The sequence below is a fragment of the Mesoplodon mirus genome (assembly GCF_964341445.2).
Source record: "Mesoplodon mirus genome assembly, chromosome: 13".
Classification (NCBI taxonomy): Eukaryota; Metazoa; Chordata; class Mammalia; order Artiodactyla; family Ziphiidae; genus Mesoplodon; species Mesoplodon mirus.
The window spans coordinates 7,413,135-7,436,284 of record NC_138989.1 but is presented as its reverse complement, the minus strand read 5'-3'; the positions used below and the strand labels follow the sequence as shown (position 1 = coordinate 7,436,284).

The 23,150-nt window shown below is 38.4% G+C and overlaps 2 protein-coding genes across 5 annotated transcripts in view; one reads left to right on the top strand and one right to left on the bottom strand.

Moving 5' to 3' along the window:
- Positions 1-881: 881 nt before the first annotated feature.
- RSRC2 (arginine and serine rich coiled-coil 2) lies at positions 882-19,496 on the bottom strand. Of its 4 annotated transcripts, none has more exons than XM_082640478.1 (10): positions 19,345-19,496; positions 14,823-14,979; positions 13,429-13,472; positions 10,762-10,952; positions 9,998-10,201; positions 8,705-8,827; positions 6,273-6,352; positions 4,890-5,122; positions 4,407-4,496; positions 882-1,522 (listed from the first exon to the last, which is right to left on the bottom strand). In XM_082640478.1, exons 1-10 carry the CDS (start codon positions 19,348-19,350, stop codon positions 1,343-1,345), a joined length of 1,308 nt encoding a protein of 435 aa, XP_082496604.1. In that variant the 5' UTR covers positions 19,351-19,496; the 3' UTR covers positions 882-1,342. The 4 variants fall into 4 exon arrangements, with proteins under 4 accessions (XP_082496604.1, XP_082496605.1, XP_082496606.1 ...); XM_082640479.1 differs by having other exon boundaries at positions 4,890-5,119; XM_082640480.1 differs by lacking the exons at positions 14,823-14,979; positions 19,345-19,496 and adding an exon at positions 12,547-12,624 and having other exon boundaries at positions 10,762-10,974.
- Positions 19,497-19,765: 269 nt separating this feature from the next.
- KNTC1 (kinetochore associated 1) overlaps positions 19,766-23,150 on the top strand; it is a 72,088-nt gene continuing 68,703 nt past the window's right edge. Inside the window, exons 1-2 of the mRNA XM_082640275.1 lie at positions 19,766-19,854; positions 22,223-22,393. Coding sequence (XP_082496401.1) covers positions 22,265-22,393 — 129 coding nt within the window. The 5' untranslated portion in view covers positions 19,766-19,854; positions 22,223-22,264. The remainder of the gene's footprint in view (positions 19,855-22,222; positions 22,394-23,150) is intronic.

Genomic DNA, 23,150 nt, shown 5'->3' with positions numbered 1-23,150 from the left:
ATTCATCATGTATGGCCAGCTCCTAAAATACCATAGAAAAACACAGGAAGCAGTTTAATGTGTGCTTTTCATATCCACACTGCATTACAGGCCCCCAAACATTTTTTTTCCCCCCACAAACACTCTTAATGAAACAGATTTCAGAAGGCACAGCTCACCAGGAAAATGTGAATTTGGGATCACTCCAAAGTGAAAAACCATGGTGTTATTTCCCCAGAAACTTGACTTTGTCACTGAAGCATGAAGAGCCATCTCTCCCCAAAATAATTGTGCTCTGGCAAAACCAAACATTTACCAAAACACATTAAGCAGTCTTCCCTTGTGCTACTACATTGTGGAGATGTTTTTCAAAGGATTTTTCCAGGGAAAGCTAAAAATGATGAATTTGTTGTAATGAAAGCAAATGAAGTACAAGTTCTGTAGTCCCCTCCTTCCACCAAAACTATGCCCTAAATTTAATCAATTTAGTGACAAAGTTGTTTTCTGTTTTAGTACTTCAGGTTAGACAATTCAAAAGGGATAATGAGGAAAGGGCATACAAAGAACTTGTTATAAGGCACTTTATTAAAATAAAAGTGCTTACATCCCTTTAATGTATTAATCTATTTCCTGAATAACATGGAATATTTAACAAATACTGTACATCAGTTCTGTCCCTTATAATAGTAGGAAAACAGTATTATTTTACTAAGTTTTTTCAGTCCTCCCAACTTCCTTTTACATTTTTGCTCACCATGGTATTGCCTATAGCATAGTTCTTTAAAAAAAAAAAAAAAAAAAAGGAATTTCTAGCCAGTGTCTTCTACTAGAAATCGCAAAATGCTACAGAAACCATAAGACAAGTTCAAATAAGAATTCCAGGTAACTGAAATTAACACGAGTTTTGAGAAAACCATTTTTATTATCATCACCACCCAGCCTATTTGTGCTGGATCATGTACCAAATGGCCAGATTTTCTAAAGAACATCTACATGACATTTCTTTCATGTTTCAAGAGATGAAAATAACTGTACAAGGTTAAGTACAAAAGTACACAAGACAGTGGACACCAAAAATCCATGTATGAGATTTTATCCCATCTGCAGCTTTCATATATTTGAAAAGTAGAATTCATTAACTAAAAAATATTGTCCTTCTATAGTCCAGTTCAGTGGAAGCGGGTTTAACCTGATTACACTAACACCAGTATCACTGATCCGATATTTACAAAAAATCACATTTTTCAATAAATTAAAGTCAATGCAACACCCATGCAAGCTAGAATACCAGCTGTTTGGTGAACAAGGACCTGACACCAGAACCAGAGTCTGTAAAAGTCCCAGGTATAAGGTGTGACCTTCTTCAGACTGTGTCCATTCCTCGCATCGACGATGTGAAACCCAACCCCATTCCTCTCTGGGTGTGGGTCTGTGACCTCGCCATTTCGTACTGAGCGTCTAGATTTCTGAAAACTTCTTCCTGCTGTTTCAACGTCTTGTAACTTTCTTCATCAACGGAGCTACATCCAGCTTCCTCTTCACTCTACAGAACAGACACAACCTATACTATTAACATGATTCACCTGTAGGAATAAAACGTGCTTCTCACCTAAGAAGTACCAGTAGGTCACATGTGTGCAGTACATACGTGACCTCACTGAGCTTCCATTCAGTCATTCAGCACCTATGGAATTCAAGGCGATGTTCATTCGAGGTACTGGGACAGAGCAGGACATAACAAAAATCATTCAGTGGGCCTAAGAAAGAACAGGTAGAACATGCCAGGGACCTGGTGGCACCGTGGCTGAGAATCTGCCTGCCAATGCAGGGGACACGGGTTCAAGCCCTGGTCCGGGAAGATCCCACATGCCACGGAGCAACTGAGCCCGTGCGCCACGACTACTGAGACCCGCATGCCTGTAGCCCGTGCTCCACAAAGAGAAGCCACTGCAATGAGAAGCCTGCGCACCGCAACAAAGAGTAGTCCCTGCTCATTGCAACTAGAGAAAGCCCGCGCGCAGCACTGAAGACCCAACGCAGCCAAAAATAAATAAAGCGTCTAGGGAAAAGTAAAGTAGAAAATGGGGGTGGAGTTTAAACCAAATATCCCTTCAATGAAAAACCAACTCCCTTAGTAATAACCAATATCTGAACATTTGTCGACCTTACCAGGTTGTTGTGTAAAACCTAAAACCTTCCTTGGGACTTCCCTGGTAGTCCAGTGGCTAAGGCTCTGTGCTCCCAATGCAGGGGACCTGGGTTCAGCCCCTGGTCAGGGAACTAAATCCCACATGCCACAACTAAGAGTTCGCATGCCGCAACTAAAAGATCCCGCTTGCTGCAACTAAGACCTGGCACAGCCAAATTAATTAATTATTAAAAAAAAAACCCCACAAAAAAACTCAACAAAAAACTTCCTTGAAAAAAATTAAGGAAGTCCGACCCCACACTAAGTACAGTTAACCTTAAATGGGCATTTTTTCTTTTTATACATCTTTACTGGAGTATAACTGCTTTACGATGTTGTGTTAGTTTCTGCTGTATAGCAAAGTGAATCAGCCATATATGCATACGTATATCCCCATATCCCCTCCTTCCTGAGCCTCCCTCCCACCCTCCCTATCCCACTTCTCTAGGTCATCACAAAGCACCAAGTTCATCTCCCTGTGCTTTGCAGCAGCTTCTCACTAGCCATCCATTTTACATTTGGTAGTGTATATATGTTAATGCCACTCTCTCACTACGTGCCAGCCTCCCCTTCCCCCACCCACCCCGTGTCCTCAAGTCCATTCGCAACGTCTGCATCTTTATTCCTGCCCTACCACTATGTTCATCAGTACCAATTTTCTAGATTTCATATATATGCATTAGCATATGGTATTTTTCTTTTTCTGACTTACTTCACTCTGTATGACAGACTCTAGTTCCATCCACCTCACTACAAATAACTGTTTCATTCCTTCTTATGGCTGAGTAATATTCCATTTAAATGGGCAATTAAATTAATTAATTAATTAATTTTTGGCTGTACTGGGTCGCCATTACTGCACGCGAGGTTTCTCTAGTTGCAGCGAGCGGGAGCTACTCTTCCTTGTGGTGCGCAGGCTTCTCTTGTTGTGGAGCACGGTGCGTGGGCTTCAGTAGTTATGGCGCACGGGCTTAGTTGCTCCACAGCATGTGGGATCTTCCTGGACCAGGGATCGAACCCGTGTCCCCTGCATTGGCAGGCAGATTCTTATCCATTGTGCTACCACGGAAGCCCTAAACGGGCATTTTTTTTTTTAATTTTACATCTTTATTGGAGTATAATTGCTTTACAATGGTGTTAGTTTCTGCTTTATAACAAAGTGAATCAGTTACACATATACATATGTTCCCGTATCTCTTCCCTCTTGCGTCTCCCTCCCTTCCACCCTCCCAATCCCACCCCTCCAGGCGGTCAAAGCACCGAGCTGATCTCCACTAGCTATCTACCTTATGTTTGGTAGTGTATATATGTCCATGCCTCTCTCTCGCTTTGTCACAGCTTACCCTTCCCCCTCCCCATATCCTCAAGTCCATTCTCTAGTAGGTCTGTGTCTTTATTCCTGTCTTACCTCTAGGTTCTTCATGACATTTTTTTTTCTTAAATCCCATATATATGTCTAAACGGGCATTTTTAAAAGCAAATTAATTCCTTTTTACAAATTTTTTTTTTAATTTACTAAGACAAGCTTATGATTTTGAACAAGGTTTGCTTAAGGCATAAACACGCAGTAACAATCAACAACTGTTTTATTTCTTATGTTTTGGCCGTGCCGCACAGCATGTGGGATTTTTGTTCCCCGACCAGGGATTGAACCCACGTCCCCTGCAATGGAAGTGTGGAGTATTAACCACTGGACCTTCAGGGAAGTCCCTCAACAAATGTTTTAATCAAATTTAACAATTTGGCGCTTCCCTGGTGGCGCAGTGGTTGAGAATCTGCCTGCTAATGCAGGGGACACGGGTTCGAGCCCTGGTCTGGGAGGATCCCACATGCCGTGGAGCAACTAGGCCCGTGAGCCACAACTACTGAGCCTGCGCGTCTGGAGCCTGTGCTCTGCAACAAGAGAGGCCGCGATAGTGAGTGGCCCCCGCTTGCCACAACTAGAGAAAGCCCTGGCACAGAAACAACGACCAAGCACAGCAAAAATAAATAAATAAGTTAATAAACTCCTACCCCCAACATCTTCTTAAAAAAAAAAAAAAATTTAACAATTTGTATTGTTGACTAGTGATGGTAATTTATTGGTTAATTCTGTGAAGTTAATCTAGAGAACACAAATGAAAGAGCACTAGAAAGTACCCAGACATGACACATCACTGAAATAATGTTTAAGTTGAGAACCAATGTTACCCTAAAAATATAAAATAACATGAGCTTTATTACAAAGTGTATAACTCACCTTAATACCCATTAATTTCCTAAATTTGACATTTTGGTCCTTGTTTCCGAAATTCAGTTTCTCCCATATTTCAGCAGACTGGGATTTGTCCTGTTAAAAAAACAATGAATTCTTAGCATATGTAAAATTTAAATACCTTGTATTATGATACTAGATCTTTCCATAATATAGTCTTAGTAGAAAAACAATAGCATTTATGGCATTCCACCAATGGAATTTATAATTATCTTAATATATGAAAAAAAATCTAAGCTAAGGAACCAACTCTTTCCCCTTAATAAATGTAGGGCAATATTGGTTTTCTTTGAAAGCCTGACTTAGATTGTGCATTTTTTCCCCCAGAATTAATAACTGTAGCAAATTAAATTATTCCAGTCAGGCTCTCAGAAGAAAGATAAACCCAAACTACTCATCTTTTCCAATCCAAATTTGTTTTTCTAAGCTGAGGAATCAATGACAAAAAAGGAGAATAAGAGAACTTACTCCTTCTTTCTTGCCTTGCCAAAGCATTTTCCTTTTTTTCTCTTGTTCAGCAAATTTCATTGGATTCACAGCTGCTGGGTTGTAATAGCTAGGTACAGCTATTCCGGTCTCTGCCAAAGCTTTAGCCTGCAAGGCTGCCATTTGAGCTGCCATAGCTATCTGAGGAGTTACTTGTGTTCCTGATGCCAACAGGGCAGCAACATTGAGCACAGAACCTCCGGTAGCTGCAGCTGCTGAAGAGGAAATAAGTATGGATTTTAGCCAAAACCAACCTCCTAATTACAGTAATACATTATTTATATATAAGAGCTACTAATCTACAAAAAGGCAGAATATTTTCACCAAACAGAAAATGACTGTGTTAAGCTTATAAAGCAGTAACATTTTAGCAAACATTTATTTCATGTATTCATCTCTAGACATTTCTGTATATGATCCCTTATATATATATACTTAAACTTCACTTAATCTGAGGATAAAGAGAATCCTGCAAATAGGATAAAGGTGTATGATTTCAATGGAAATGAACTATAGTGATTGTAGCTAAACTATTTTTTTTTTTGGCAGTACGCGGGCCTCTCACTGTTGTGGCCTCTCCCGTTGCAGAGCACAGGCTCCGAACGCACAGGCTCAGCGGCCATGGCTCACGGGCCTAGCCGCTCTGCAGCATGTGGGATCCTCCCAGACCGGGGCACGAACCCATGTCCCCTGCATCGGCAGGCGGACTCTCAACCACTGCGCCACCAGGAAGCCCCTGTAGCTAAACTTTTAACAAATCGACTTTTCTTTGTATGGTCCTTTATAGCTAACAAAATGATCTCACAACATCTAATTTGAAACTCACAAGAAACGTTTAAAACTATTAAACAGGTATTATACACAGTTAACATACTAGGCCCAAGTCCTATAAAAGTTAAGTGCCAGATCTGTTACTTCTACCTTCCAGATTACATTTCATACAGGCTCTCTCTGATCACCTTTAAATCACCCACAGGCAGTGTCTCTGTTATGTCTAAAAACTTCATTTTTAATAGTTAAGACATAATACATACTCCAGTTCAGATCATCTTTAATAAACTGTATTTCCAAAATCATAACTAAAAGACATATGCAGTGATGGCTAAACTGCTACATGAACAAGAATAGTCACTATTCACTTTTCAAAATTATCTACATTGACCAAATCAGAAATACAGTGCAAAAAAAGTTTTATGAGATACAAAAGTAACATTAAAAATAACATTCACAATTCAATTAATAATTTACAGCATACTGATGGGTAGAAGGGACCACTCATGATTCTCTTCCTATTACTTTTCCTGAACTTTTCAAATGTTTTACAAAAAAATGCCATACTTCCATAATAAAGAAAACAAAAATTACCTGCAGCTATTTCCTGTTGCTTTTGTTTTTCAACCATTTCCTTTTCTCGCTGTTCCTGTAATTTCTTTGCCCTTTCCAACCTGTCAAAGACAATTTAAATAAAAATATCAATATAAAGCCAACATTTATCTCTTTATGTATACATATGTAGGCATAAAACACTTTGTATAGAATTTTAAATAAATTCAATACCTTCCCCAAATTGATATCTTCATGTGGGAAAAAAAGCAATCATTCTTAAGATGGTATCAGTCACAATTAAATAATATTTCACTACTGGTTTTAAACATGTTTAATTTCACGGAATAGCCAACAACTCTAGTAGCTTTTATATACAGTTCCCACAGAGAATCAGTAAAATGGTTAAGAGATAAAAGTTATTCAATCTTCATCAGCACTGGTTACAGGAGTAAGGATAAAATTAAATCTTGCAAATTGAGACACTGAGAAAACATATTGAAAGCTGAGTAAATCTTAGGGTACATGCAATAATTTACAGAATTACCTAAATGCTTCTAAGGGAGGCTTATACAGGATTAAGGCCAATCAAAACATGCAGATGATTTTTATATAAACAGACTTTATTAGTCTCTAAATCAGTGAAAATTAAAAAGCCAAAAATAAAATTTAAGAGAGGGCAAGCAAATCCTGCCATTCTCTATAATCTAATAAAACGGGGGAAAAAAACTAAATATTAGAAAATTACTTTTAGGAGGTAAAGAAATTATTAGCAAAGGAACTGGAAACGTGAAACACAAATTCATCCCCAAAAAACGAATTCTGATTCACACTAAATTCACCACTGAATACACATACTAAACAAAATGTGCTGTCAAGTAGGTATCTATCTGGTGTATAGCAAATTGTAAGTAATGTTATCTTCACAATGAGTTCCTGAAAGAGAAAGCCCTTTTCTTCCGAAGATTCCCTGATTTACCAATCATAAGTTAAACACCACCCTCTCCCTCCTTTAAAGTAGTATAAAGGGGCAAGGATTGGGGAAAAAGTTTTTTTGGGGAGGGGAGCAGTGGGCACTCCAGGTAAAATACAGTAGTAGAAAATTGACATTTGCTTTAACAATTGCTGTAATTTACATAAAAGGAGGATAACAATCTATAATTTTGTTCCCTTCTATTGAGCACACATGAAAGAAAGACAAGTAGTACAGCCTTGAATTTGTCCTAATCAGAAAGAAGTTTCTGATTAGGATTAATGTTAAAACATAGGTTCATAAATAAAAGTATTTCCAAAGCAGTTTTAAAAATTGTCATCTGAAAATCACTAAGTAGACTAAATTAAAGTTTTAGGTGCTAGTTACAGATTCAACTTTAGTATAATCCAAAAATTAAAATACAATAAACTTAAGAGAAACAAGAATAAACTTTAGGGCTTAAAAAAATTCATGATCAAAGTTAATGGACCATTCTTTATAAATTAGTTCAGATACTGTGGAAAATTATTTCCTAATTGTTGATTTTAGTTTCAGTAAGAAAGTAATTGACAGCTACTGGCTGTATATTTCAAATGGGCACTGCAGGTTTGGAATCAATACCATTCACTAAGGTGAATGGAATGAAGAAGGGGTGAGCTCACACCTTTGCTGCTGCTGCTGTTCAGCTGGAGTTTCTGCCAGGCTGGGTTCACAGGGCAGCAGCCCATCAGGTTACATTGTGATAACTGTATTTTTGTAATGAAAAACAAAATACAAACTCAATTTCATAAAGAAAAAAAATCAAAATCAGAAGATTTTAGTTTTTTAGAATATGGGAAAACCTGCAAACAAGGGCTTGGATTTTACTTTACTTCTTGTCTCTATGAGGCAGTTCTTTCAATGGTTTTGCAGATTTCGGTTAGACAGCCCTGCTGTGTGTGGTCCCACAATCACCCATCTTTGAAACATTAGAAAATTTAAAAATACAATGATCTTCCTATGCTATCACAGCAGTAAAAACTTTAAGATCAAATGAACTGGCTTATTATTCGCCACCTTCAAAATAGGAAAACTACTGACAGAATTCTACTTATTGTTTCAGAGACTTTTCTTAAGGAAGAACAAAGAAAGTAAAGACAAAGCAGTTTTAGATGCAAAATTAACAGTTCTTAGATCACATTTAAGATTTTTAAAAAAGTTCCAATGTCCAACTGAAAATACTTATGAGTCTAGACTTGAGAAAAATGAATTAGTTAATCATGAAGAAAGAAGAGAAACTGTTGAAGAAATACTCTTTCCAGTTGTGCAAATAAGCAAATTAAAGATGAGAATTAACAAACCACTTAACACAGTTCTGTATCACAAAACTGCCACGGTAGTTATGGCTAGATTTAATTATTTGAATTATCCTCTGAAAGCATTCATATTTTGTCCATACAATTGAGTATCTACCTCAAGATGAAAAGGAGAAAAAAATGTATCGAATAAAAAATATACGCACCTCCTAGCTAAAGCTTCTTGTGCATCCATTGCTGTGTTTCTACCTCGGAAGGGAGGTGGGCTAGGAGTTCGGCTTAAACTTCTACTAAATCTTCTCGGTTTTTCAATTCTCTTCTTTCTATCTCTTTAATAAATCATATTTTACATGTCTCAGTATGGCCAAGTAATAATTATTTTATTGAATCAAAATAAATTATAGTTACATAGTTCAATAAAAATTAAACTGGTCTAGGAAATATATTTTGAACCCTTTCCTTTCCACCTCTGTTGTACACCTTCCATAGGCACCCCAAGTTCCTTGTGTATAAGACTAGTTTCTATAAACTCACTTAACCATCCCTGTTTCAGATGGACATTTAAGTTGTTTCCAATCTTTTGCTATTACACCCAATGTTGCAAAGGCTAGACTTGTACGTTAGTCATTTTACACTTGTGCAGGTCAATAGGATAAATTCCTACTAGTGGGATTGACAAGTTAAATGGTCCTAGTATTCTAATGTACAATGAATTAACTTGTAAATGTTTTCAAAAATATAAATCACTAAAACAAAATTAGAATTAAAAAGTCATTGATTAGAATAAAAGGTATCAGTGGTTAAAACTAGAAATGCCATCAATAATGACCCGAATTGCCCAAATGGTGATTTAAAAAAAACAAGAACAAAAAAAAAAAAGGTAATTAATGGTGAAATTACCATTTACTTTAGATTGACTAAGTCTCCTAACTGGTAAAGTTCTATTTAGGCAACTATTACATACTAAAACCACTGATTAAAAACTGAAAAAATGATCAAACAAGTGACAAACCAAGTTATTATAAGCCAAAGTACACTTTTACCCATATTTCATTCTTTTATAGACGATTTGACTTAATGAACAATAAATTAACAAAGAAGCTTTCACATTAACTTTATTACCAGTATCTGTGAATACAGATGTAACACACTATTAATAACTAATATTAGTAGAGAATAAACATATTCTCTGAATATTTATAATTAAATGCTCTTTACTGTATTTCCTGCCTAAACAAATTAAAATTTCTTTCCAATCAAGACAAGTGTGAATTTATAAGCTCATCTTTTTGAGTATCTGAGAGAGTATAACCAGTACGGTGGATTAAGCACACGTACTGACTTTGCATTCAGATGCATTTGGGACCAGGTCCCAGCTTTACCATTTAAGAACTGTATGATATTGGGCTTCTTGAGCAAGTTACTTAACCTTTCTAAGCCTGACTTAACAGACCCTGTGAGGGGCCTATTTGACTGTATTCAAGAGGATGAATACCTACCGACTTCTACTCCTTGTCCTACTCCTGCTTCTACTCCTATGTCTGTGTCTTGATCTTGAGCGGGAACGAGATCGGATCCGACGTTTTCTCTCCCTGCTTCTGGATCGTGATTTCTTCCTCTCTCTGCTTCTGGATCTTGACTTTTTCCGCTCCCTACTCCTGGATCTTGATTTCTTCCGCTCTCTGCTCCTACTACGATGACGCCTGAAATTCAAGTACATAAATTTGTAGCTACTTACAGGGAACACAATAAACTGATAATGTCAAAAAAGCAATGTTTCCTACCCCAAGTTAAGATTCTGTTTAATAGCTTGAAGTCTACTGCCGAACCAAACTATTTCTAAGAGTAACAATCAAGTTATTCTACTACTGAAAATTTTTGACCAAATCTGATACCACACACACATTCCCCACAGAAATCCGCAATACATGTTGCAGACACTGGTTTCTTAAAACACAACAAAAGAGCCACAAAAATTTGAACCATGACCCAGTTTCTCAAAAATCTTTTAACCCATACCTAAATAAAACCTAGATTAGAGTTCAGCAGCAAACAAATCCTGCACCAGCAATGTAAAAGGATTATGATATTGGCAAATTATATAAACATAGTTCAGCAAAAATTTTTCCACTGTGACAGACAACTCAAAATTAAAAATAACAATTTTCTAACTAAGATTTTTTTGGGTGTTGCTCCATTAATGCAAACCTTTATGTAATTTAGGAGTTCTTTAGAAGGCATTAACTTAGGAAAAACTACTTACCTTTCACGAGACCTAGACCTTGAATGACTTCTGCCTCTTGATGACTTTCTTTCTTTGCGTTTGTGTCTGTCCTCACCATTTTCAGATGAATTTAGCCGCTCTCTTCCTTTATCAGAAGAATGCTCTTTGTCATTATGTTCCTCAGACTTGTGTTTCTTAGAGGATTTATCTTTGGATTCATGTCTTCTTGCCTGTTTTAAGAAGAAGTTGGTTCTTTCAGGAAAATAGTGCAACAAAGAGAGTTAGTATGGGTATCAGTAGCAAAAATGTTGTGATGCAACATTAGTAACCTTAGGAGTGTGTGGCAAATTTAAAAAAAGATCTAGTTTCACATCACCCAAATGTTGCAGATGTATATTACTAATTTTACTTTTTCTTTATAAACCCCCCAAATGCAGTTTCCACCCCCAAATACTTTCAATACCACAATCAAAACAATAACTTTCAATGTTAATAATATCGAAAAACCACTATTTCAGAAAAAGAGGAATCCCTGATGTTTCTTTTATCTAAGAGGGAAGTACACATGTATCAAAATCTTTTCAATTTTCCAACAAACCTTTTAGAGAAACAGACATGTATATACAACAACTTCTAAATCCAGAGCACGTAATATTAAGTTTTAAAAGTTAACAATAACGAAGATAAGGACACAAAGAAATGCACCAGAAAAATGCATTTCCAATTAGGTAACTAAGTAAAATTAACCTAAGTATTAATATCTTCTAGCAACTTCAAATTACTTTACGCAAAGTTAAGTGTCCTTTTTATAGCTATACTGCCACATCCTTTCTTAAAGACGGCTCTTGATTTTTCTCCCAATCCTAAACTGTGAAGCAATCACTTTTCATCTTGCAATATCCCAACAGGCTTGGAGTTCTATTACACTTCATGTACCTAGGGTAGAAAATGGCAACCATATCTGTTTTAATTTTTATGAAATCAAACTAGGTGTAACACAATTAATCCCCCTACCATTATAATACATACTTCCCCCATATTCTGAATGATTATAAAAACCATGGCTTTTGCTTTCACAACATATGCATTCAGAGACTGAGCTAAATTAATTGTATGATCAAGTCTCCATCCTACACTCCCATACTGAATTAGGAAGTGCTAAACATTTGATTTCCCCACATTAAGATTTGTCAAATCCATCTTGTAGCTAAAGCTTAAAATCCTGGACATTTCAGAATCACAATTTTAAAGCTGGAAGGAAACTCAGATCTTCTAATTCCCCTTACTTTATATATGACTAAATTAAGATCTAAAGTCACAAAGCTACATATTAGGAGAGGTGAACCCAGACCCCATATTCTTCTGACACCCAGGCCACCGTTCTCCACCACAACAGGACACTTAACTCATGCTTCCCAGAACAGACCTTAGCATATTTCCTTCCACTCAAGATTAACTTTTCTTAAAAACAAAAAACTTAGTCAAACATTTTAGAACATGCATGGTGATACATCAGAAAAGGATCATAGTCTGTAATTTATTATTTTGCAGAAAAAGAAGAGACCTGGAGACACAGCTAAATTTTAGTTTCAATGCCAGTTCTCCATATGAGCTTATAAAAAAGACTATTTCCTTGATTTTGCCATACGGTGGCAAACTGGGAAACCTTTAAGTGGTTATTAAGCTTGCAAAAGTTTTAGTTTATTTCAAACCAGCTTTCCAAACATAACATTACTATTATTATTTTTTAAAAAAACCATTAAAACCCTTAACTGATTTAAGATATACTTAAGGGAAATAGGAGTTTGAATGACTAATAGTTACCTTATCATGAAGTAGGCTTATTATTTTGCTATCTGAGTCTGCAGCGTCTTCAGTTCAGTCTCTTCGCGCATTAGCACGCTGAGTATGATTTATTATAGAAATGTTATCATGTGAGCTAAACAAAATAGTCATTTTCACAAAAACTCTCCTAAATTAAACTTTAACAGAGCTTCCATTAGGGGAAGAGGTGAAGTCCCTGCCCACAGTTGTCTAAGGAGTCCCTTGCCCAGCCCCCATGAGACTCGTCTCCTCCCTTTTTGGCTTCTACTTCTGCTCTTCCTTGGTTGGCTCATTCCTTGTCTTCTCAGGTGGGCAAGTTAACTCCTCTGCAATACAGCTGCTGTCTTTCTTTATCCTCAAGTTTTGTGTCACCGCCATCTTTCCAGCAGTCCCTCACTGACACTTTTATTTCAAAATTCAATACTATTCTTAGGGAATCAAACTAGTTTACAAATGAAAAGGGACTCTCATTATCTTCCATAAAGAAAAAGTAGCCCATAGATATCTAGAGTATTGCTACTTAAAGATGAGTGCTATTTAAAAATCCTGAGCAGCTGTCAGGCATAAAGAGACTCGGGACCTCAGATTAATGGAAGCTCTGTGTGACAGGCCTAAAAAACCAGTTATATTCTTCATATGAAATTTTTATTGTGAATATTTTCACAACATAACATTAATAGTTTTTGAATGAACTTTTCATATAAACAACTATCTTCTTGAAAAATGATGAATCCAAATCATGCTTATTTTATAACTGAATTAAACCTTTTAAATTTCAAGTTTTGGTACTTACCTTGACAATATCATATATTCACACAAACATTTCTACCAGATACTTTACAAGTATTCTAAAGTGCCTATTCACTACAAAGTGTTAATTACCTCTTTGCTTCTGCTCCGGCTCCTGTGTTTTCTTCCTTCATTATCTGTGAACACACAAAAATTCACCATAAATAACAGTACAGAAACATCGCAGACACAAATTCCAAGACTCATACAAAGAACATTTTTGGCCACTTGCCTAACTAATCTATTTACTAGTCATCCTCTAAAGCCTATTTTTTTATGGCAGGGGTGGGATTATTCTACTACAGTAATACTTCATGTATCTGAAATAAATCAAGCAATCTGAGGAAACCAGAATATAATCAAGTAAGTAAGCAAAAAAGTTCCACAAGTCCATGTTCCATGACACATGACAAACAGACTTTGTCTTCCAGGTGGTCACAGATTCTTTTTTTTTTTTTTTTTTGCGGTACGCAGGCCTCTCACTGTTGTGGCCTCTCCTGTTGCGGAGCACAGGCTCTGGATGCGCGGGCTCAGCGGCCATGGCTCATGGGCCCAGCCGATCCGCGGCATGTGGGATCTTCCCAGACTGGGGCACGAACCCATGTCTGTCCCCTGCATTGGCAGGTGGATTCTCAACCACGGCGCCACCAGGGAAGCCCCTATCACAGATTCTTTATATTTTACAAAACATTCTGTCCAGTTCATCTTGCTTCCTATTACATCGCAAACTTATAAATGGTCTTATTAGAGGAAAACAATTAAGAACAAAAGGAACAAAAAATGCAAGAGAAAACAGGTTGAATTATATTTGGTGTCTTATAAGTAGTCAAAAAGATGTTACAGTTTAGAAAAATTCCCATTAAAAAGCAGTTATGATACTGTACAGTTTCAAACATATACATAAAAATTACACTTGAACCATTTTGTAGGTGGATTATCTGTGGGTGCAAAGGATAAATAACCAGAGCCCAGGTCTTGAAACTTTTAAACTCATTTCTATTCTATCTCTCTTTTAACTACTTAAGTATTGATTTATTGGCAATACATCACGCTTTCTATGCCACATCAGTCTAGTTAAAAAAAATGCTCCAAATAAGGAGCATTTCAAAACACTAAAAACTCTTGCTTTCAGAAACATTTTAACATTAAGTTAAAAAGAAAACCAAGGTTAAAAATGTTCTTGTAACTTACATCAAAGATGTTAAATAAGTTCAGAATATACCACTGCCCAGACTACATCTTTCAACATATTGTTTTGCCTATGTTGAAAGGATAAAATTTGAACATCTGAGGGATAATAGTTATTGTGACACAAATTTAAGCATACATTTTGTCTTTGACAAGTTATAAAATTCTTGTATTAGGACACTTGTATTCCTCATAATTGAAAAATTTTCCAGAAAATTCCCAATGCACTTTTCACTATCCATTTCTCAATGGGAAGAACACATATTAATTATATCAGTAAACTTATGTCTTATACATACCTGACTTTCGTTTTCTTTCTCTTGACCTTGATCGTGATCTTGAATAATGATGTTTTGAGGCTCTGGGAGAAATAGATATATCGGACTGCTCTTTTTTCTTATCTCTATCTGGGGATGTCTTTTCTGGGGCTAGTCCATCTCGTTCTGTATCACTAGCCTGTAAGTTTAGAGAAAAATGGTTATAAATTCTTAACTGCATTTAAAATGTTTCCAATTACTTAAAAGAGAAGGGAGGAAAGATAGTTATCCTTGAGTTTTACAAAATTAAAAAATAAAGAAAATCAAGAAATCAGAAGAACTGATTTCCAAGTAGCTAAATATGCTTTGTACTTGTGAAGTAGGCACGAATAAATTGAAATAACAATAAATAAATTGACTAACCCAATACCAGAGACACATGTAACTGAATGGATGTATCTTTATTTTTTTTAATCATTATTTTTATAACTTTCAAAACATTGGGGGAAGGGGAAAATAGGGCTCCAAGGATTTCCAATAAGTATTCAAGCAGAGAAAATAGAGTCCATTTTAGATCTATGAATTCATTTAGCTGACTTTACCAATACTTGTATTTTACATTAGCATAAAGAGGCATTTAAAAATGAGCTGTTAAAGGTTAAAAAGACCGACTGTAAAATCTTAAAAAGCAAAGAGAATGCTTCTAGATTAAAAAAAAAAAAAAAAAAAGAAAATTAACTTACCTATCTGAGAACCCAATCTTAATTTCATTAACCCTCTTTAATGAAAGCCCCTTGGCACAGTGCTGCTGCAAAATATGGTCTGCCTCTCCTCACATATGCTCTGGGCTATGGAAACATTAAGTTGTTTCTGCTTTAAAGAATTTTATAAGTTATCACAATATAAATTTAAAAAAAATTAAAATAGTCAAGAGAACACACTCTTTCCCAAAGACCTGATTTACCTAGGAGAGTAGGTTCCTTCATGAAATTGATTTAAATGAGTCATAGAGGGACTTCCCTGGTGGCGCAGTGGTTAAGAATCCACCTGCCAATGCAGGGGACACGGGTTCAAGCCCTGGTTCAGGAAGATCAAACATTCAACGGAACAACTAAGTCCGTGCACCACAACCACTAAGCCTGTGCTCTACAGCCCGTGAGTCAAAACTACTGAGACCGCGTGCCTAAAGCCGGTGCTCCGAAACAAGAGAACCCACAGCAATGAGAAGCCTGCGCACTGCAACTAATAGTAGCCCCCGCTCTCCGCAACTAGAGAAAGCCCTTGCGCAGCACCAAAGACCCGAAGCATCAACAATCAATCAATCAATCAATCAATAATAAGTTTATTAAAAAAAAAGTCATAGAAAAAAAGCTTCAAGGAGAAACTAGAACCTAAATGTTCTCCTGAGTGAGATTCTGATAAAAGGCAGGGAAAACAGTTTCTGTAATATGTGGAAGGTGGACACTGGTGACCCATCTAACCAGACAGGAAATACCAAAATAGTCAATACGCCCGGGGAGTTGATTACTTACCACATGAGTTAGCAAAGTATCGCCCTTGAGCTAAGAATGACTTTTACATTTTTAAAAGGGTCGTTAAAACAGGCAAGCAAAGGGGCCTCCCTGGTGGCGCAGTGGTTGAGAGTCCGCCTGCCGATGCAGGGGATACGGGTTCGTGCCCCGGTCTGGGAGGATCCCATATGCCGCGGAGCGGCTGGGCCCGTGAGCCATGGCCGCTGGGCCTGCGCGTCCGGAGCCTGTGCTCCGCAACGGGGGAGGCCACAACAGTGAGAGGCCCGCATACCGGAAAAAAAAAAAAAAAAAAAAAAAAAACAGGCAAGCAAGGAATGTGACAGAGACTGTATGTTGCACGTGGTCCACAATGCCTAAAATATCTACTAACTTGCTCTTTACAGAAAAAAGATCTGGATTGGGTAAATAGTGAATATACTATACATTTTCAGCAGGAGAAATAATCACATGATAATGAACAACTTCCTTTAGGAAGATTAGTCCAGAAAACAAACACCAAGTAAACTAAATGGGGAGTACTTTAACAAATGAAGTGTGAGAGGTCACATTATTTTAACAACTATTTTCTGATGGTCAAAAATGCACCTAACTCGATGTTAGACTTCAGGAATAAAATAATAAATTAAAAGGGAAGGATTTACAGGTTAGTTAGGATGAAAGACGTATTATGTGTTACTCCTCTAACAATGCTACCAAAAAACCCCGTAACAAATAGGACGAAACACCTAATTACTGGGGAGGCCCATTCCAGCACACATGCTTCTCTATGTATGGGTGATTTCTGGAATCATAAAATTTTTGTGCAGAAAGGCTCTCATCTCTTCGAATCAAGCTCAACTTTCTCATTTCACAGATGAGATCCAGCAACATTAGCTGACTCACATAAGATGGTACTCTCTTTGCTGTCTAATATTAATACATGACACTACTTTATCACACAACTAAAGATGATTCTGATATTCACAACTAACATTGGTCATTTTCTTTTATTCTTGTTCTCATCACTATTCCTTTTTCTTTTGGGGCCTCGCCGTGTGGCACGTGGATCTTAGTTCCCCGACCATGGATGTAGCTAGTGCCCCCTGCAATGGAAGTGTGGAGTCTTAACCACTGGACCACCAGGGAAGTCCTCATCACTATTCTTTTTTTTTAAGTTTTGAATTTTATTTTATTTTTTTTATACAGCAGGTTATTATTAGTTATCCATTTTATACATCTTAGTGTATATATGTCAATCCCCTCATCACTATTCTTAAGGATTATTTCTGACAGGTCTATGATGTGCTGTGTTGGTAAAGTTACACTTAGTAAAATGCCCTTAAGGGAAGGCACTCTGTAAAACGGGCTAATAACTCACACCGAAGAGCCATTTTCATCTGTAAAACGCACTACAGGACAAAAACCAAAACCACTGTATCACTAAACAGATATGAATAATAGGGGGCCACTTAGCTCACCTGAAGCTTTTATTTCCTTGAGAATATATTATAGTAGCGTAACAAAAATATCCAAATAAAATCGAGTATTAAAACTTCCCTGAAAATATCTAAGATTTCAATTTTGTACGGACCTATGTGTAAATCTTAAGTGCTAACTGCAAAAATGCCCCTCACTCTACCATTTGTTCTATTAGAAGAACACCACGGTTTCTTAAAATTCACATCTTCTTTAAAACCCCAATGGCACTCAAGACATAGTATAAGAATCTTTTTCCAGTGCAAAGACGGCACATTGGACTTAATACTAGGCCACATCTCGAGGGGATCGTGTCTTTTTATTGAACAAGGCGCTGCAGAAACTAATGTGTGAATTTTTTTTTTAATATTTGAACCCAAGTAAAATAATGCTGTTCTTTCAAGTAGATTAAGAGGCCCAAAACACTAGTTAAACAAAAAAATATTTAAATCGATTATGTGCCCAACTGTTTGGACAGGGGTTCTAAATCGGTTATCAAAAACTCGGGTCTAAATCAAATCAATTAGGTATGAGGGCGCGGGGGGGAGGGGCAGACGATTTCTACTTCCAGATACCCCAATGATCAGGATGAGTAATCTACGAGTTTTCCGTTATTCTTAATAGTCCTATTTATCTTCGAAAACGAGAAAACACAACTTTTTAGTCAATGGAAAAGAATGCAAAATGTTTGCATTTTTCTCGTAACCGGGTAAGTAAAATGAAGTAATCACAATAATGCGATCCATCAGGATTGGGCATCTTATATCCAAAGCACGCTTAATTTCTCAGAAAACGTAATTTAAGAACTGTAGCTTTCATTTAAAATTAAACGGGCCTATGAAGGACTCTTAAATTTAAAGTAACAATGCCAATGTTAGGGCTTTGATTATGTTTCTCGAAACCTTCAAAATGATTACATCAGGAGCCGCTTCGGAAACGGAGCATCAGTCAGAATTCGTAGCTCCAAAGACTTCTCCTGATTAACTCGAATTTTTACTCCCTTCGAGAAACACGTTCCCTAGATGCTTACTAAGGAATAAACTAAGGTTTACACGGACGTTCACCCTAACCGAAATTATGCAGCTAAAATCATCTCACTGAGCGTAGGCAAAATAATCGTTACAATACCGCTTGCTCTCTTCTCACGTTCTACCTCTTACAGGCACCTCTTTTTTGACCCCATACTTTTCAGAGACGACCCCTGATCCCTTTTCTCTCTTCCCCAGCCCTTTCCCAACGCGAACATAAACGCCCAAGCCCTAACTCAATATCAAACACCAACCAGAGTGAGTAAGCAAAACTGGAGTCAGTTCTGTGGGACAAAAGGAACATAAAACTGGGAAAGACATGAGGAAAGTTCTGGAAGAAAAGACACTCCCTGCGGCTCCCCACCCCCATCGACACCGCCTTCTTTCCCCCTCCCTACAGCAGCCAGCCATGATGGCGGACGCAGAAGAAGGCCGCGGCGCCATCTTGTCCACACACTAGCCCCGACAACAGCTCTGGGAGCCGTTCATCCCTTCTTTGCAGAGCAGCAGAAAAATATGCCTGACTTTAGACTCAGATTCGGCACCTACCGCCATAGTCCAGAGTCCTGGCCGCTACGGCGGCACCTGCACTTGCCGCTCTCCACAGTACCGGCCGCCTAAACGCTTCGCCACAAACTGAAATCGCTCGCGCGAGAGACCCGGATGGCACAAAGAGGCTAAGACCCGGCGCGTCGCACAGCTTGCTGGGAGAAAAAGGGGTGGTGATAAGAGTTTCTGTAGCAACGCGGATCGACGGTGATTGGTTGTTCTTTTGAAGGGGGGTTGTGAGGCCGGGGAGGGGGGCGGGGCCTAGAACACACCCTAGAATGCGCAGCTCGGATATCGGAATGGGTGGAATTTAGGGTGGGGCGACTTCCTATTTCGATTCTAAAGCAATCTTGGCCTCCACTGGCCGCCGTAAAAGGGGTTGGGCTTGGTGTTCTCCCGCCAATTTAAATTTGTGGCATGGACCCTAAAGAGACTAGGAACGTCTGTTGGAGCTCGGAAGGGGAGGGTACGATAAACTTGAGTGCTCCTCTTTAGTTTCTTCAATTACAGGTGAGGAGGGTGAGCCGCGCTGCTGTAGGGAGCTGGGGGTGGATTCAGGTCGAAGTAGCAGAGGCCTCAGCTCAGTTCAATGTGTTTTCCCCTCAAGACGCTGGCGGGAGAGAGCTTGGAGTCGGTTCTTGCTGGCCCCGGTGTCCAGCTGAGAGCATTTACGCGTGGAGGCCTAACTGAAACTGTTTCATTTCGTTTAATTCGTTAATCTGTTCACCCGGCACCCAGAGGAATCTCAAATCGTTAATCACGTCATGTCACTGGTCTGCTTAGTATCTTCCCCTCCCTAGCCCTGAGGATGAAGCTCAATCTTGTAATCAAGGATTCATTGGCTCCACCTGTTCGTTTAGCGCCTGCACTTTTCCATTCTTGCTGTGGCCGGGCAGCCGCCCCAAACTCATTCCACCCTCTGAGCCTTTGGTACTCGGCCTGCATCTTTGTCCCCCCGAGCTTTACATAGTCGGCTTCTTGATATTCGGGTCTCAGCTCAGATGTCATCTCTTTCCCTTCCCAAACAGGTCTCTCTTATGCGCCCCTCCCGGCCCCCATTCATTTGAGTTATTTGAGTATTTTTAATTCTGCGTTTACTTATTTTTTCGTAGGGAGGCAGTATAACAGTTAATAACTGGCATAAATTTGAGTCTTGTCTAGCTACATCATTAACTCGCTTTAGGTGACCTTGGCTGTTTACTTAGTCCCTGACTCATGTTTCTCAGCTGTAAAATGGGTTGCTGTGCAGATTAAATGAGTGATGCATTCAAACTATCTTGCCTACTCAATACCGCCTTTATTTTATTTTTGTCTATCCTTCGTACGAGAATATAAGTTTCATAATGACAGGACCTTTACTGTCTTCTTCACAGCTGTATTCCCAGCTCCTAGAACAGTGCCTGACACGTAGTAGGCATTCAATAAACGTTTGTCAAATGAGTGAGTTTGACAGACCTGGGAGGCTGATGATATTTCTCTATTTTTACAGATATGGGGCTCTGAGACCCATAAAAGTATTCACTCCAATCTGTCTTTTTTTTTTTTCTTTTTTTTTTTTTTGCGGTACGCGGGCCTCTCACTGTTGTGGCCTCTCCCGTTGCGGAGCACAAGCTCCGGACACGCAGGCTCAGCGGCCATGGCTCACGGGCCTAGCCTGTCCGCTGCATGTGGGATCTTCCCAGACCGGGGCATGAACCCGTGTCCCCTGCATCGGCAGGCAGACTCTTAACCACTGCGCCACCAGGGAAGCCCTCCAACCTGTCTTAATCTCCTCCCAACTCCCACCCAAACACAGCCACTAAAATCGTGTGTTCTAACATACTTTGTTTTTGTGCCCTTGCTTACACTCCTAGTAAGAACTCTTTTCCTATATTTAAAAAGCTCCTGTGACCTTAAATTTCTAACCCAAATGTTGCCTGCTTCCATGAATAACAGTAATGAATTAGATAACACTTAAATTGAGTGCTTGCCACGAACGAAGCATTGTTTTGTGAATGTTTGAAACTCATAGTGACCTTCCCAGCTACATACAACTGTATTCCTATTTTATAGATGAGAATTGACAAACAGAAAGGTTAAGTTACTTGCTTAAGGACAGCAGCTTAGTAAATGTGAAAGAACACCAGGTCAAAAATCATTTCTTCCCTGTACTGTACCTTCCAAAGATTTAAAAACATATTTCTGCGAGCACTTACCAAAACAACTATAATTATTTGGTATTGTTCCCCACTAGTCTTGATCCAAGGATTGTTTTCCATTTTAGTATTCTATGCCCACCCATATCCAATGAAATGAGTTATATATAAGTCCTTGCTGATGAGATAGTTAAGTGACTCGAAAGGTTACAAATATACTCTTTGGTCCAGTCAGAAACCTAATGCAATTTTTTCTTCCTCTCCTTAACATTTTCATTTATTGTATAACAATACTGGAAACATGAATGGACTTTTTTTTTTTAAGTTCATCTGGAACCTTACCATTCTAGGATATCCCAGACAGTCTGACTTCAGAGCCTTCACTATTTATTGCTATATTGGTTAAATGTTTCTTCCAAATGAAAACTTGTTATAATTTCAGCTAGGCACACAAAATACTAGAAGCTCTAGGACAGATTGGTAAGATTGGAATTGTTTCCTTGTGTCCCTAAATCAATATGTTCTTTTCTAGGGATAACCATAGCTCTAGTTCCATGTATCTTATTGATCCAAAGTGTCTAGTGACCACAGAAATCACATAAAGACAGAGAAGTCTTTACTTATTGATGTGTGTGTGTATATATGTATATTTGGTGGGGGGGGGTGATAAAGCATTTTCATTTCCCAAGGAACTGGAGTCTATACAACAATAAAATTTGGCCTAATTTTACATGTTGTCACAGGGAAGGCAGTGGTTCCTGTCTCAGGAAAACAATCTCAGAAACATGTGGAATGATATTGAGCTGCTAACAAATGATGATACAGGAAGTGGGTACCTAAGTGTTGGTTCAAGAAAAGAACATGGAACTGCTTTATATCAAGTAGATTTACTAGCGAAGATCTCCTCCGAAAAGGTAATGGTTATGACGCTGTTTTCATTCACAAAATTTTTACCGAGTGTTTAGTAAGACTAGTAGCCATGTGGTAAATGTTTTATAAATGAGTATAGTCCTTTCTCAGGGAATCAAAAGTTCAGTATCAGATCACAGGAAATTTCCATCTGAATTCCCCCTGCATCACGTTATGGTCAGTATTCCAAACCTGAATTTTTCATAGCTCCTCTTGACATTTTAGACATACAGATGTATATAAAATGATACAAAGAATATCCACCACCAGCTTAGGGAGTAAAACATTACCAATAGAACTGAAGCAAGCCCCTGGAGCCCGCTCCTGATCCCAGGCTCTTCTCACACTCCACCCCTGAGTTAAGCACTCTACTGAGGTTGAGATTATCCTTTCCATGAATTTCTTTCTATATTTTAACTTTCTTCTTTTAATAACACTATTCCACCATTCTCACACCAGGCTTGAAACCTTATTCTCTGCCTTTTATGGAAAATATTGCTCTTAGGTTTTGTTTGTTTGTTTGTTTTTTGCGGTACGGGGGCCTCTCACTGTTGTGGCCTCTCCCGTTGCGGAGCACAGGCTCCAGACGCGCAGGCTCAGCGGCCATGGCTCACGGGCCCAGCCGCTCCGCGGCATGTGGGATCTCCCCGGACCAGGGCACGAACCCTGGTCCCCTGCATCGGCAGGCGGACTCTCAACCACTGCGCCACCAGGGAAGCCCTGCTCTTAGTTTTTTATCTTTGATTCGCTTTCTCAGTTATT

Excerpts from the sequence above, each read along its gene's own strand:
- RSRC2 (XM_082640478.1), bottom strand. Across the intron at positions 10,953-13,428 it reads GCCGGAGCAGAAGCAAAGAG|GCAAGAAGACATGAATCCAA; the intron begins GTAATTAACACT and ends TTCTTAAAACAG. Across the intron at positions 10,202-10,761 it reads AGGTCTAGGTCTCGTGAAAG|GCGTCATCGTAGTAGGAGCA; the intron begins GTAAGTAGTTTT and ends CTTGAATTTCAG.